Source organism: Chanos chanos, chromosome 7 (assembly GCF_902362185.1).
Source record: "Chanos chanos chromosome 7, fChaCha1.1, whole genome shotgun sequence".
NCBI lineage: Eukaryota > Metazoa > Chordata > Actinopteri > Gonorynchiformes > Chanidae > Chanos > Chanos chanos.
In genome coordinates, this window is record NC_044501.1 from 41,026,239 (window position 1) to 41,043,738 (window position 17,500).

At 37.0% G+C, this 17,500-nt stretch overlaps 1 protein-coding gene across 1 annotated transcript in view; it reads right to left on the minus strand.

Moving 5' to 3' along the window:
- LOC115816389 (sialoadhesin-like) overlaps positions 1 to 17,500 on the minus strand; it is a 47,928-nt gene that overhangs the window by 11,134 nt on the left and 19,294 nt on the right. The window contains exons 5-6 of the mRNA XM_030779346.1: positions 3,981 to 4,055; positions 3,787 to 3,849 (exon numbers count right to left, since the gene is read on the minus strand). Of these exons, the coding sequence (XP_030635206.1) occupies positions 3,787 to 3,849; positions 3,981 to 4,055 (138 nt within the window). The remainder of the gene's footprint in view (positions 1 to 3,786; positions 3,850 to 3,980; positions 4,056 to 17,500) is intronic.

Below are 17,500 nucleotides of genomic sequence, written 5' to 3' on the forward strand. Positions count from 1 at the left end.
AGTAAAAACCACAACTCCAAACTACAACATGTTTCATCTCACTTTGGAACATGTTTCAGCACCATGGACAGCATCAAAATTGCTGCACTGAGGTTGACTGTTAGACCGCATACATTACCCCTGACAGAGAGGAGCTCAGTGACAAAGATGTTCTCAAAGTCCATGTTGCTGTTTTTTGTTTGTTTGTTTGTTTGTTTTGCTTGTTTGTTTGTTTGTTTGTTTTTTGTCTGTCTGTCTGTCTGTCTGTCTGTCTGTCTGTCTGTTTGTTTGTTTGTTTGTTTGTTTGTTTGTTTGTTTCCTAAAACAACATTCTGAATGGCAGGGTATCAGATAACATTATTATTGTGTAATGTATAATGTGCAAAGTGACGTTATTGGAGATAAGGTCTCTTTTGTGTAACCCTCTGCTGGACTCAGACTGAAGCTCAGCTGGGTTTTAAATCCACTCAGTCTCCTAATCCAGCTGTAGATGAGACTCCTGTTATCAGATGTATGACACACTAGATACTCCACACAACCACATTGTATTTGACTGTATCTGTATGTTCTCAGCTGACCTCAGTGAAAAAGTGAGGGACATTGTGTTTATTGTCTTGATACAGAGACACGTTTCTTTACTCAGACTGAAGACACTGAGTGTTTTGTATAAGAGTTTGAGTCTTTTATTTGCATCAAGGTTAAATGGATATGCAGTAAGGGAGCTACAGTATATACATGTCATAATCATCTAAAGAATCATCTATGAGACTGTGGTAGAAGGACTGGAAGAAAACAGAAGAAAACTGAACAACTTCTCTTGTGGAGTAAATAAGGTAGGGCTGGAAATCTTAGCCCTGTAAGGGATAAAACTACTGTTACAATCAGGACTACAACTGGCCTTTAAGTCACATACCAGACTAACTCAGTCACTACTGTTAACATTTCTGGAGGAGCCTGCCTCATTTGGAGATTCCTTGCAGGTGTGCAGTGAATGTGTTACAACACATTCAACCACTAGAGGGTAGCATAGAAACATAGTTTAGATTTCAAGAGTATAAACAAGAGTCCTCCTGCATGAGGCAGTCTTAAGCTGTTACTGATGGTGATGGAAACAGTGTAGTTTTGAACAATTTCTCTATCCTCTGTACAAAATGTGAAGTTCAACTGGCCACCACTCCCCACACTGATTCCAAATGCAGATGTAGGGGATATTAGTTATACAGTTGTAAGAAAATGTTGGAATATTCAGAAAAAAAAAAAAAAAAATCACAAAAAAAGTTATAGTCCCTTATTGTACTATACACAGAATACACAAATATACTAACAAAGATGACGAAATGAATGTATGTTTCCTTACAATGTTAAATCTGTCATCATTGTTTTTACAGTTCATTTGGTTTTACAGTTTATATGTTTGAGAAACAAAAGCTGTTGAAAAGATCATACAGGGCCAGAGTACAGATCAGATCAATGATGAAATGAGTAAGAGGAGGAGGAGACAAAGCTGAAAAACACCAGAGTATTTTATCATCTGAACAGATCATCACTGAAGTCACAGTCATAACTGTAGAGTGGTTACATTTAGTAAAATAATAGGACATTCTTTACAATAAAATCTAAATCACCTACTCACCGCACAGAATGGCTGCAATTTACAAAAGCCCCTTAAAACACTGCAAAATTAATCTAATGATATTGATATAAAAATATACTGAAGCTGCATTTGTAAACCTGGCTGGTCATAATAAAACGCTTCATTAAATGCTTTAAAAATAAGACAGTGTATGCTTTTTGGATGGGTGTCACCCACTGATTACCTATCATGGTTAGAGTGATGTTGTAATATCAGTTTGATTGTACTTGATTGTGATTTTACTGATTATTTTAACACATGGAGTCATTCATCTTTATGATTTTTCATTTGGCACCTGTAAAAGATCAAAGCATTAAATAATATAATAGCACATATCACAAATATAACAAATGTCATGAATCCATCTCTGCAATTGCATAAAACAATAATGAGCACTATTTCAAGACTATGTTTGATAATTTTATCATTAGGCTGATATGATATTACTTCAGAAAACACTATCTGTTCTTTTTGGGTAGGCTCAGTTGTGTGGGAATCCTACTCTCTCTCTTTCTCTCTCTCTCTCTCTCTCTTTCTCTCTCTTTCTCTCTCTCTCTCTCTCTCTCTCTCTCTCTCTCTCTCTCTCTCTTTCTCTTTTTTTTTTTTTTTTGTAAACAAATAAATAAATCAAAGTAACTACAGTAAAATAAATTAGTATTAGCATTTAGAACCTATAGGATTCATATGTAAATTATCATACACACCGTGTTTGAGCTGGGAATACACAGGGTCTGCCATGATGCCGGTCTGCACATCAGTATCTAATAGTTCAACTTAATAAGAATTTATTTTATATTTTACCATATAAACAATTAGCAGCAACAGTCACAGAAATAATCAGTGACCTACTGAGAGTTGCGTAATAGTTCTAATAAAATGAACAAACTCCATATTTTAACACGAGTCACTTTCATTTACTTCAGAAACATTAGTCTCACCTTTATTCTTCTTCTTGTTTTTCTTCTGTTTCATCACAATAGGAGCATAAATCACATCACTGGGTCCAGCTACACAATCTATTATTAAGTAAAACAAATACAGACTGAATATACAGAACTATAATATAAGATATACCTGTACCTCATTTGATGATATTATCTTTAGGACGATATGACTACACTAGCTGTACCATTTGGGTAGTCTTAATTTTCCGAGAAGCTCACTAAAATCAAGACAAAAAAAAAAACAAAATAAACAAACAAAAAAAGCAAAATGCATTTCATCAAACTGAATGAATTAATTTGAGTTAGCATGACCATTTACAAACTAAAGAATCCATATGCAACTTTACTTCATCATACATACCATGTTTGAGCTGGGAGTACACAGGCTCTGTCATGATGCCGGTCTGCACATCAGTATCTAATAGTTCAACTTATTGAGAATTTATTTTATATTTTACCATATGAACAATTAGCAGCAATAGTCACAGAAATAAGAAGTGATATAATGAGAGTTGTATAATAGTTCTAATAAAGTGAACAAACTCCATAATTTAACACAAAACTGATTTCATTTACTTCAGAAACATTAGTCTCACCTTTACTCTTCTTCTTGTTTTTCTTCTGTTTTATCACAATAGGAGCATAAGTCACATCACTGGCTCCAGCTACACAATCTATTGTTAAGTAGAACAGATACAGTCTGAATGAGATAGTTTATTCATCTCTTATTCCCCATTATATGGTATAATAATGTTACTGTGTTTTAATGGCCTAAAACAAAGGTCACTATTCATATCATTAAATATGTGCACTACCTACACACACTACATTTGATCCAGACTAATATACTGTCTCTCTTACCATAGATTTTAAAACTCAAACATGTTCAGACCCACTTACAATGTCATGAGTCTGTGATGGGGAGTGTTATCAAAGTCAAGTTCAAATCAAATGTATTGTTATCCCATCCATATACAAGCATGCAGTGGTTTCTCACTGACCACAGTGTGATATACAAGACAGGGCCAGTGTGTATAGGACAACAAGTAAAGCAAGTAACAAGACATTAGACGACTAATGACACATGGTACTATATAACTGGACATAACAGGTGGAGGAAAATATAACATAATAAGTAAAATATTATAGATTATGACACAAGAAATACACTGTACAGTTGAAAAAACAAAAAAGAAAAGAAAAAAAGAAAAAACTATGGTGTTGTTATACCTGTGGTTGAGTTTGACTTCAGCTGTGAGTAAACCATGTCCTCCTGTGGTCTGTTGGTCTTGTCTGATAGGGGATAAGAGTTTGAATTTATGAGATATGACTTCAAAACTATTGAAACTCTTGATGACTGATACAATATGAATGGAATAACTATAGAGTCATGTTGCTGTGGTTGTGAGATGAGGTTGATTTACCTTTGTTCTTTATTTTCATGTTTTTCATCATAATCTGAGAGTAAGTCACGTCACTTGATCCCTCTTCAGCGTCATCTGAAACACAAGACTGGAAATTATAAAATGTTATTGCTCAGAATTTTTGGTGACTTTTCCAGACTTATGGACATCTAAAAACTCTACTACTGTGACTGAGACATGAAGATCAATATGTAGAAATATTTCTAAAGTTGCAGTTTGGTTCAGACCACACAGTAGAGACAAGTGACCTGACTGAATACCCATTTCTCCTCTGGTTTGGTTCTGGTCCTGTTTTGAGGTCTGACTGGTGTGTCTCTGTCTTTTGACTCTAGAGAACGACAGAGATCCATTACATGAAATGATACCTTTACATGTAACACTAGCACACTATATTAATGAAAATATAAAAACACTCACAGACATGCTTTATTAGAGCCGGAACCTGCAATAATATAGAAATCACAATAGCCACTTATTATAATTGCCAATTAAATTAGTACACAACACATTGATCTTATATGAAATTTATGAATTCATTATCACTGTAATTTTCATAATTAGACCTTTACACTAATAGTATTGGATGCATTGAGTCTATGTTTTACCTGAGCAATAAATCAGAGTCATTATAATGATGAACATGAAGAACACGCCCAGTCCCACCACCACTCCTACTGTTAAAGTAGAGAATCCAACACCTGACACGAAATGTATTTACACACAAACACACACACACACACACACGCACAAATAAACACACACTTTAGTTATGTACTCACATTTTCAGTGTTCTCTTAGTATTGCGCTGCAGTTACAAATGTCAGAGGTATGGTATATGTGTGTGTGTGTGTGTGTGCGTGTGTGTGTGTGTGTGTGTGTGTGTGTGTGTGTGTGTCCATGCGTGTGTGTGTGTGTGTGCATGTGTGTGTGTGTGTGTGTGTGTTACATTGAGCATGGAGAATATAATACTGCTTGTAATCTGAACATTTCATCTGAAGTTTAAAAATATATCTGCTTTCATGTAGAAATTATATGCGGTTTGACTCATTTTAACGGATACATTATCATCAATGTGCATCGGCAAAGATTTTGTATCTTTCTCAATTTTTTACCATGTATCACAACACTATACAGGAATGTATTCATACAAGACACAAAGAGACATTTTCCTATACAGAGAATGAATAATATTTTACTAAGGCACATGTACGGGAAGCAACTGTTGCGACTCACTGGTCACTGTTATGTTGAGAGGATTACTGTTCCCTCCAGTGTCAGACTGACACCAGTACACTCCACTGTCTGATGACTGGAGGGAGCTGATGCTACATGTAGATCCTGTTACTGATCCCCAGTCTGATGAACAGTCTGACACCTCTCCATTATTTGTGTATCGTCTCACTGTCCATCCAGTAGAGTTACTCTGTACCTCACAGCTCAGTGAGAGAGAATGAGATGTAAAGTGTTGAGTTGTGTTGGGACTGATGATCAGAGAGGCTGGAGGAGACAGAGCTGAGACACAGACAGACAGAGTTTGAGCTCAAATTTGTTCAGGCTTTGAGATCAGAAATAGGGGTTGGGAGAAAATGTTAATACTCCAATCGTTAACAGTGTCCTCAAAACGGAGGGGAAACACAACCATATTTAAATCATTTTCCAAATGAACATACTCTGCACACATAAACTCCTGTGTGTTTAAGAGCAGCAGGGCTGAGAGTGTAGGAGCCTCCAGCTCCTCTGCTGCTGTCTGAGAGGAGTTCTACAGAGTTAGAATGAAACCTGGGTAACCCATCTGTGTAGGGAATGACTCTGTACCAGAGGAATGTCCAGTCTGTAGAGGAGTCTTTAATGTCACAGCTCAGAGTCACCGAGTCTCCTTCAGTCAACCACATCTTCTGAGAGACACTCATAATTATTGAATTTTTCTGTGCTGATGAATACATACCTTTGTACTATTTTTCTTCCAGTTATAGTGTTCTTTGACTAAGAAGAAAAATCTAAGCAGATCTGGCACTGATGATATAATGATATATCAGTTTTATAAAACAGTATAAAATAAACTGGTGAGACATTATGTGAGACATTCTGTTATTTAGCTGTTTGGAGAAAAGTAGAACGTAAGTATTGTTACAGTGCTTTCTCTCAGACATATCAAACCAGTGGATGAAAACCAGTCTAAAAAGAAAATTACAAATACCTAGTTTCATCAATGCAGTTCTAAACATCACTGTTATGTTGCAGTGTCAAGGACTTGAGAAAAATAATAGTTTGGTGTGAATGACCTTTCCCAGACCTTACAAGTAACACACTCCTTTCTGCTGTTTAACTTCTGTATAAGAATAGAGTGTGTGTATTGTTACAGTGTCAGCAGACATATCAGAGACACAAGAATAAACCAGACTGACAACGGGAAATCCTGAGACAAACAAACAAGGAAATAGAAAAAAAAAGGAAAAAAAAAAAAAGAATGAACACCTTCGGGTTAATTATAACAATGTTACATATCAAAATTATACAATTATACAATGACAGATTTGAGAGAAAATGTTTTGGGTGAATGACCTTTCCAAGAAATCACAACTACCAACTACTGCACTCTTTTCATATGTTACACTGATCACTCACCTCTTACACTGAGAAAAACAGAGTTACTTCTCTGTGAGGATGTGGGTCTGTCATTACTCTCTCCCTGACACCAGTACTGATCCTGGTCAGTTACAGCAGCTGCTCTGATGGTCAATGTGTCTCCAGTTATATTATAACCATTAGACTGAGACACTGCAGTCTGAGTGCTGCCTTTATACCACTTATATCTCCAGTTCCTCCCAGACTCTATCACACACTTCAGACTGACTGTCTCTCCACTGTACACATGACTCCAGTTAAGGGCTACGGTCAGTGTAGCTTTGGGTCGTGCTTTAGTTCAGAGAAAAGAGTAAATTCTTTAGGTACATAGTTTGTAATAAATAATAAAATGCCTAAAAAGCAGGAAAATCAATTAGTCACAACTTTGAAATGCTGTCGTCTAAAATGTGTATGAAAATTTTAGTATACATTTTAATCTCATTCTAAACATTCTCATCTGATTACATGAGATGTAATGTAGCATTTCAAAAAGCTCTTCTTCAGAAAAGAAATTGAGCAAAACTCACCACTGACAGTGACTGACATAGTAAGTTCATTTCATCAGTTCATCAGTTAATGATGACAAATCTTATCATTGTAGAAATGAATATTAACGGACTCACCTGACACTGTCACTGATACAGCATCACTCATCTCTGATAACTGAAGGTAAACTTTACACATTCCTCTGCAAGTGTATTCACCACTGTTATTCTCAGTTGTATTCAATAAATGTTCATTATTCTCTTCATATTCATGTGTGATCCTAACACCATCCTTATAAAACCAATAATACCACTGACTGTCTATTCCCCCATGTATGTCACATCTGAGAGTGACAGTCTCTCCAGTGAAGATCTGACTGTCATCAGACTCCAGTGTTAGAACAGGTCTGGGTTTCCCTGTTTAACACAAACACACATCTCACTTAATAAAAAGGATGAACTTGTGCTTGTTTCTCTATAACACCATTATCCAGCACATGCTGTAATTGTAATGCATGTATAAAAGTTAATGTAGAACAGTGAGTATATTCTTTGTGATTATACATCATTCACCACATCATTGATGTCCTATTACAGACTGTGAGTCATAACTGATGAGCAGGACTGAATGTCAGTCATGTGAGTGAAGTTTAACACAGACAGGACAAATACAGTGTTGCATTTACAAAAACATTCATGATGTTTTCATCACCTTGGGTATGTCCAGAGGGTAGCGGAGCACACAGCACTAAAACACAGGGAAACAAACTATTGCTTTAACTTATAAACACCCATATCTATCTCTGACTCACCTGTAATATTTACCCAAACTGCATCACTGTATTGTGTGTGGTAGACTGGGTTTCCTTTTCCAGCTCTGCACCAGTACTGTCCTCCATCAGAGTCTGTAACAGGACTGATTGTATAGGAGTCTTTATCAGTGTGTGTCAGTGCTGAAGAGTCCTGTGTGTGTCTGTACCAGTAAAACATCCATCCTGTGGACAGGTCCAGTTTACAGCTCAGAGTAACTGTGTTTCCTCTCAGTACTGCTCCTTTAAGACTGGAGGTGAGTTGAGGTTTTGGTTTTGATCCTGTAGAAGATTAATGAATAGTTTTGAATCTACACTGTCAGATATATCATACTTTCTGTTATATCTGTATCACATTAATAACTCACCTCTCACAGTCAGATTAACCGACTTACTCCATCCTGAGGATGTGGAACTGTCATTTTTCTCTCCCAGACAAGAGTATTCAGCCTGGTCAGTTACTGAAGCTCCTATGATTATGATTGTGCTTACAAATGAAATGCGATCTTCATACGTATACTTCCCATTCCTAGTTGTTTTAATCTTCCACCTATATTTCCAGCCTTTCCCAGAGTCAATTACACAAGTCAATGTGACTGTCTCTCCAGGATACACAGGGGACTGTGGTTTTACACTCAGTGTAGCTGTTGGTGATGCTGTTGGTTTAGGGAGAAGAAAAACAGATGCATTTAAAAATCTCTCACCATTTTTGTCCATCACTCACCTCCCACATTGAAGGGAAGAGTAAGAACTGTACTGAAAAAGAACTTGTAGCTATTTCAGCAGAATGTCAACAGCCCACATATACTTCAATAATTTCTGTGTGTGTGTGTGTGTGTGTGTGTGTGTGTGTGTGTGTGTGTGTGATGTCCTGTTTGGTGTCAATCACTGTTGTCCTATTACAGGATATGTATCAAAAATGATCAATGAGACTACATTTCAGTCATGTGAGTGAGATGTAACATAAACAGGACAAATACAGGGTTGGGTAAATAAACACATTCATGATGATTTCCTCACCTTCTGTATGCCCAGAGTGGAGTAGAGCACACAGCACTAAAACACAGAGAAATAAACAAACTCAGAGGACAGGAGTCATGGATTTATAATTAATCCTGTCAAACACTGTGGTTGAAATACATATCATTGGACACAGGGTCTAATATACTGATTCTGGGCCACAGTGATTATCATCTTCTTCATAATTCTGTGGAACTTGTGTGTTGTCCTGCTTTTGGATGCTTTTTCGTGTGTTATTGCTTATTGCTGAAAAGTCCAGCTGTACCTCAGTGATCTCCTTTGTTTTGAAACTTAGTCAAGCAAACTTTATTTGTCTAAGTGATCGTCATTATGAAATCATTTTAGAATAAATATAATTTTGTGACGCATTAAAAAAAAACAACAAAAAAAACCACGGATTGCCAAGACCAAACACTAGATAACATTTTTGGATAAAAATGATTTTCTTTCCATAAAAAAGTGCATTTCAATTCAGCATTCTCATGTAAGTCTTGTGACGAAGCTAATTAAAATGAATCACAAGCTGATTGCATTTTCAGATAATGAGAGATTTTGACCCTGATCACACTCCACTCAGTCAAATCCTTTCCACCATTTATCACAGATCAGAGTGATCAGAATGTAAGTTCATCAGGCTCAGTGTTTCAACTATCTCCTTTAAACATGTCTGACACCCTGTGGTCACTAACACAGTGAGGAGAAGTCAAGATTGCAGGAATGAAACAGTAAGTAAAAGGTAAAGTAGGTTCATCAGAGACTGAGAGAGTGGTAACTATGGAAACTAACTCTTATAAATTCTGTATAGACGTCCACTGAGGTCACTGAGTGAGTATAAGTCCACTGAGAATTGTAAGTTAGTGAGTCACTGAATTCTGTCCTCAGGGAAACATCTCAGTGATGAAGGTTTAACACAGAGAACTGACTGACAGGTTCATCTACTTTAATGGGTATGAGAAAAGAGATGAGTGATTGTTTAGCGCATATATTAATGTGAGTTACAACTGTATTATTTGTGTGACTTTGTGATCATAGAAATTTTCACGTGTCTAGTTTATTCAGTTATAGTTAGAGAAGCAGAGGAGGAGTGGAATTATATAGACTGTTAAGTCACTCACAACAAAGTCACTCAGGAATGTAACACATCCAAACTGCACTCTCTCTCTCTCTCTCTCTCTCTCTCTCTCTCTCTCTCTCTCTCTCAGCTCACATGCTTTTGTGTTTGACATATGAGAACTTGTACCAATATTAATAAATATCACATAATTAGTAGATGAGGAGTTTTAATTGCTTTCTTCTTGCATGAGACACTTATGCTCATACATCCTGTTGACAGTTGTCTACTTTAATGGGTATGAAAAAAGAGGAGACGGTGCAGTTTTGTTAAATGTCTCCATCTGTTGGTGAAAGGGTGAAGTACAGCTGGACTCAGACTAGCTCAAAGTCCAGCTGTGGGTGGACTTTCCTTTCCTTTAAAAGTGTCTGACATCCTGTGACCACTAACTAACACACTGAGGATTAGTCAGGATTATTAGAATGAAAGAGCAACAGGTTCCACTAAGGACTGAAAGTGTAGGAACTATAAAGACTCATTCTTGTAAATTCACCTTATAATTTCATGTCCACTGAGTATTTGTATGTTGTACTGAGGGAAACGCTTTAGAAATTTGAAGGTTTAACTGAGACACAGACACAGACTCACACACAGACACACAGACACACAGACACACACACACACACACACACACACACACACACACACACACACACACACACACACACACACACACACACACACACAATCTGGTCTCCCTCAAAATTAATGGTCATCAGCTTGTGTTCGATTGGTACAGATGTTGCTGCTATAAACGTTGAGCCTGGTGTTTGTTAGATATTACAGTGAGTGACTTTTTGTTTTGTGTATCAGTCCTGAACACACAATTTACAATTTACAATTTACAATTTAGTCATTTGGCAGACGCTTTTTACCAAAGCGACTTACAATCAGTGCATCAGTCGGATTTCTAATACCTCGTGAGTCCTGGGCCATAAAAGAAAGAAACTAGGATCAGAGGGACAGGAAGAGACAGAACAGATTAAAGAGTGAGAGAGGGTCAAAGAAGGGAGAAAAGAAGGAGAGAGGGTCAGAGAGAGAGAGAGAGAGAGAGAGAGAGAGAGAGAGAGAGAGAGAGAAACAGGGGGACATGGGGAGAGCATGTTTACCCTCAGAATTGATGAAACATTTATTAGTCCACATATTGCAAAAATCTCTTCTCCAGTCACTGCACGACAGGACTACAAACATATTTTCAAATTGAAGATTCAGAGTGTCTCAGTCATCAGTCTTAAATACAGTGACAGTCTTAACTGAGAAATGCTCATGAGAAAGAGGAAGAATTCTGAGAAGAGAAGAACATGTGATACTGATATTTTAACACATAGACCTTAAGACATGAGTCAAACAGACATAAGTGTGAACAGCTCAGCACGGCAACATGTCTTTTTGCATTTTGTTTTATAGAGTGTCTTTGGTGACAAGAAGTGAATTAACGCCTTTTCATGTGCGCTTTGTATTGATAGGATCAAATTTTCTGGCTGATCATTAGTGGTTTAGGCATGATGTTTTGTCATATGGGCCTTTAACAGTAAAACTGTGACATTAATGTACCCTAGTGATTTTATGTCACATTTCAGTATTAAAACCTGATTAATTTTTCTGTTTATTAACTAGGTCAGTTTTTGTCTCCTCTGAGAATAATGACTGTATTGTAGTGTGTTTGAGGTCAGTATGTGCATAAAGTTATTAGATGTGCACAGTTTAGTTAAGAGATGTTGTAAAGTTTTAAGGGGCAGTGCACTGTTGCCTGGTAGAATGTTTGTGGGGGTTTTGCCTGACTCTTCCAGTGTGTGTGTTCACGGTGTGTGATGCTGGGCGATTTGTTTGAGTGTCTGTATGAAATGAAAGACGACCTGAGAGTTGAAAATTAATTCTGTTCTGAAGGTGTGGCTGTGACCAACAACAGCCATGGATAAAGACAACATTCAGTTATAAATTCTGAGTGTGTCCTTTAATAGTGCTGAATGCTACAGTAGAGGACTGATGGTTCTGTAGAGGACTGATGGTTCTACACTGTTTAGTATATCAGGCATAAACCTTCTGTCCTTCAACAAACTTACAAACCAGAAGAGGTTTTTATGTTTCTATGCCTGTCTCGGCCATGTGTGTGTGTGTGTGTGTGTGTGTGTGTGTGTGTGTGTGTGTGTGTGTGCTTGTGTGCACCGTGAGTGTTAAAATGTTGGTGAGCAGTGTATATGGTCAGCAAGTAGATCCTCCTACACTCACTGGTCCAAACCCAAATATGTGAAGAAGTAGAACAGAAGTCAAACCACAAACGGCTCTAGTCCGCTGTCAGGCATTATGCACTATGGGATGGGATATTAGTGTCTCTGTTTAAGTATGCTTGTTACATTTTGCATTGGTGTTTTATATATATATATATATATATATATATATATATATATATATATATATATATATATATATATATATATATAAACATACATACACATATACATGCATATACATACATATACATACATACACTCACACACGCACACACACACACACACACACACACACATAGCGTATATATATATATGTGTGTGTGTGTGTGTGTGTGTGTGTGTGTAAATTTTTATGTTCCTCTCTCTCTCTCTTTCCCTCTCTCTCTCTCTCTTGTTCCTGTTTTAAACAATTGTGTGTGTCTGTCAAAGCAACACTCCTGTCTAGAGCTATGCCCCTGCACCCCTGACCTCACGACAACAGCATTATATATGACTACAGGCATGATTTAGGGACACATTCACAACACTTCCATTGTTGTTTTGTCACAAGATACTGAAGTACAGATTCAGAGCTATAACATGGTATCTCTAGCCAAGATGGACCAAATACTTTGGCCGTAATGCTCAACAGAAAATTATGCTTTTGCAAACTGCAGCTCTGAGAAATCAACCTTTTTTTCATTTCCAGCACGAAATCTACTTTTAGAAAAGGAATTGATGCTTTAAATGATTAGATTTGATCAGTGCTTTACTCAATCAGTCAGTTAATTTTTAATGTCGGATGTTAAATAAAAATTAATCCATAAATTTGTATAAATTATGAAAATAATATATTCAAGATTAAGCATTAATTTAGCATTAAATTTTGATACTTTTCTTTACTCTTTGCATAGTTATGTGTACTTGACAGAGGTTGTTTCTCAAAAGATTAAAGATTATTACATTATTACTAAAAAGGGTTACTACATCACCATCAGAGAATGATATAAATGAGAATATAAGAGAAAAGAGACATAATACTTACAGAGCAGCACATGTAGTGGACTGAGCTCCATACTGTGAGACTGAGAGAGGGTCTGATGTGAACTGTGTGTTCTTCCTGTATCTGAGAGCTCTTCTTCAATTCAAAGAGAGAGCGCGAAAGAGAGAGCAAAGAAGAGTTAGATATAACACAAACTCATAACTCATATGTTCATGTATTAGACGCATGAGTGATGTGGCTCGGGAATTACAAGTGTGTGAGTGTGAAAATGTGTGTGTGTGTGTGTGTGTGTGTGTGTGTGTCAGTGTATTTTTGTATTCGTGTGTGCACGTGCATGTGCGTATGTGCATATGTGTATGTGCATGTGCGTGTGTATGTGAGTGGGTGTGCGTGTGTTTTTATGTTTCTATACCTGTCTGGGCTGTCGTAAAATGTCACTGATAATTCATAGCAATGGTGAGTTTGGAGAATTAGTGTGTCAGTGACCACAATTTCATTTTTAGACAGGTTGTAAGTGAAGTGACATGACAGTGAATGGAGTGAGGTGAAAGTGGCCTCTCCCTACACATACACCTTTATAAAATAAAATAAATAAATAAAACTTCAACATCACATCACCGAGACTTCACTTTTCTTTCCTCGTCTGATCATTTTCTCTCTCTCACTATCAGCTCATATAAACACTCTCCACCATTTTCCTTTGTAGTCTCTCAGTCATCCTGTCCTCATGATGCAGGAATGTGTGAATATCACTCTAAAGACAATGACCCAAATCCCCATCTTAATCTCAATCCCAGTCTTAATACACGCATACTATGGCTGGTTGATCTAAGTACATTTCTAGGTTGCACTCTCTGTGTGTTTGCACAGATCCAGCTCACATACTGTTTTTGCTGTTTACATGCTGTTCTTCAGGTCTATAATGTTGCACTATATTTATATTTATATTTATATTTATATTTATATTTATATTTATATTTATATTTATATTTATATTTATATTTATATTTATATTCAGTGTCTTCTCAGTGTGTCCCCACAGTTATATATTCTCTTTAGTATAGTGTGTTCTATATTTTCCAGCATAGCCCTTTATTTAACACGTGTTTTTATTGATTGAATGTGCTGCTGCCCGTCTATGTTGTATCATATGGTCCGAGGAGGCCGTCATTTCGTCTCTGCTGTGTGCTGTACAGCATATTGCCGAGATGACAATAAAGCTATGTTCATCTTATCTCAAGTTTACAGATTTATTTATTTATTTATTTGTTTATTTATTTTTTTGCATGAAAACAGAAGAAAGTGAACTGCTCAAAGAACAAACACTATTTGACTGAAAAAAGACTAGCTGGACAAATCGTGTTACTAGTGTGAAAGCATTCAGCCTGGAATTCACATGTCTCTCTCTCTCTCTCTCTCTCTCTCTCTCTTTTATTTTTTTTATCTGAACAAGTCTCTTGACTGTAGGTAGATGTGGATTTTAGACTTGATGACATTTATCATTTTTTCTCAGCTTTATTTTCACATTGTATATGAGTTTAAGTAGTGTACAGATTTCGATAATCAGCTGGTGTCACGGGCCTAATAATTAGTGTTAACAGTTAGATGACTTGTAAAAGCTAGCCTGGAGCCCTGCAATATGTAATATTAGACTGTGGTATTGTAAAGCAGTTCTAGGTTTTATGTTTAGAGGTAAACAGCTGCTTTCTCAGGACATCACTTAGAATTCTTTTCCAAGAAATGATGTCACTTAGAAATGAAAGATGGGAAAATGAGAGAGAGAGAGAAGGAGGTTACTTACAGAGCAGTGTGTGTAGTGGACAGAGCTCCATGCTGTGTGAGTGAGAGATTGTCTGATGTGCAGTGTGTATTATAAGCTCTTCCTGTATTCTCACATTTAGATCACACCTCTGCAGAAATATCGAGAAGGTTGATATGGTAGAGACAGTTGGGCACTGTATTGTTATAAATGTTGTCTATCTATCTATCTATCTATCTATCTATCTATCTATCTATCTATCTATCTATCTATCTTTCTATCTATCTATCTATCTATCTATCTATCTATCTATCTATCTATCTATCTATCTATCTATCTATCTATCTATCTATCTATCTAATTTTTATTACAAATTGAAAAACTATTTGCACATTGGGTGATATGGTAGTGCAGTGGGTAGTGCTGTTGCCTCACAGTGAGAAGGACGGCCAGGGTCCTTTCTGTGTGGAGCTTGCGTGTTTTCCCCGTGTCTGTGCATTTCCTACGGGAGCTCCGGTTTCCTCCCACAGTCCAAAGACATGCAAGACATGTGGATTGGAGACACTAAATTTCCCTTGTGTGTGTGTTTGTCTGTGTGTCTGCCCTGTGATGGACTGGAGACATGTCCAGGGTGTTTCTTCGCCTTTCGCACTATGGGCTCCAGCACCCTCCATCATTCTAACTGGGATAAGCAGCTTAGATAATGAGTGAGTGAATATTTATCCATTTCTAACAGCACCTTGCTTTTTCCTGTTCCCAAGAAGAGACATCAGAATTGAACTCTCGTAATGTGGAAATTTATTTTTTTAAATAAATGACTGATTATTTTCCATTTAATTTTGAGGAGAGGGGAACACTCTCAAAACACCAGTAACAGAGTCATCTGTTAATACTGTAGCTATGATACTGATACTGTGCATGTTAATACTGTAAATATGGAGAGATTTGCATTTTTGACACGTACAGTTATTTTTTTTTTCCCTTTGTGTCTTATCAAGAGTATCTTTTTTAGATCAAGGTTTATGAAACATCAACGTTAGGTATGTTAATATTTTGTTAATAGGTTATTATCTTGTTAATGTTCATTTTAATTATTGTCATACACTTTTCTGAGAGCATTAAATACAGACCAGGACAAAGCAGCAGTTAACACCTCCACCCACCTACATGATGCAGAAGCAGAAGAGAAGCCAAACCACAAACAGTCATTTCAGCCTCTCTTCTCAGACATTACACACAAGATCACTGTGGTTGGAAACAGTAGAGGCTGCTTTCATGTGCAGTTCTCAACTCTGCATGCTGCATCGAGTTATTCTGGTGCTCCGGTGTGTGTGTGTGTGTGTGTGTGTGTGTGTGTGTGTGTGTGTGAGTATGAGGATGGGTGTTTACATATTTGTGCATTTGTAACTAATGCTTTTCAAAGACATTTCCTCTTTTCTTCCGAGGGCTAGAAATTCCCATTGTTTCTCTCAGCTCACTGGTATCGCCCATTGTGGCCAACCTGTAATTAGCATTAACAAACCAAGTCCAGTTGCTATCAACTTAAACCCTTCTTGGACAATAATGAAAGTAGTGTGTGACCAAATACTGGGTGAAAATGAAATGTCATGTTATTTTAAGACATTTCACGTGTAAAAGCAAATAAAAAAATCAGTTGTCATAAAGTAGCAGGGGTCCAGGGAGAACGGAGGGCCGTGTATGTGCAGTATGTAAATACTTAAAGGAAAGACTCAGGCAGAAATAGAGAGCGCCATGGAAGTCAGAAGGACAATAAAACCCAGAACAGCCAGAGAAGAAGAGGAAGAAGAAAAGGGGGGGAAAGGGAGGGAGGTAGACGGGGAGCTTTGGAGAACTGTGGTCAACAAGAACCAAATACAGGGTTCCAGATGTCTTATCCATCACTGTAACTGTAGGGGAAGCAGTGCTGCTTCAGCCTTTACTGTATCATGAAACACACCAAACAATTTATTTGTTTCATGTACCAGAACTTTTGACTGCCAAAACCTTATCAGAATAAGAAGGTCATTAGGGCAGATGCTCCGCTGACACCATGTCATTTTGTGCTATGTCTCCCTCTCCTGGACTCAAATTGAAGTTCATCTGGCCTTCAATTTACGATTTACAATTTGGCATTTAGCAGACGCTTTTAGATCAAAGCGACATACTATTAATGCATCAACTAATGCTTCACAATCACTCAGTCTCTTAATTCAGTTATAGATGAAGGTATTATCATCAGATCCATGACACACTAGATACACCATATGTCCAAATGCAGTGATACCATAAACTTATAAAACTGTGTTTAAAAAAGCTACATTTGAATGTTCTGTATTGTCGAATTCCTCTTTGACAGAAATTAGAAACAGTATTAACAGTAAAAGTCGTTTTTCTTTTACCTTTCAAAAAAAAGATGCCTAGTTCCATAGCAATGAACATCAAAGCGATATGTACTCTCACTTACTCATTATCTAAGCCGCTTATTCTGATTAGGGTCG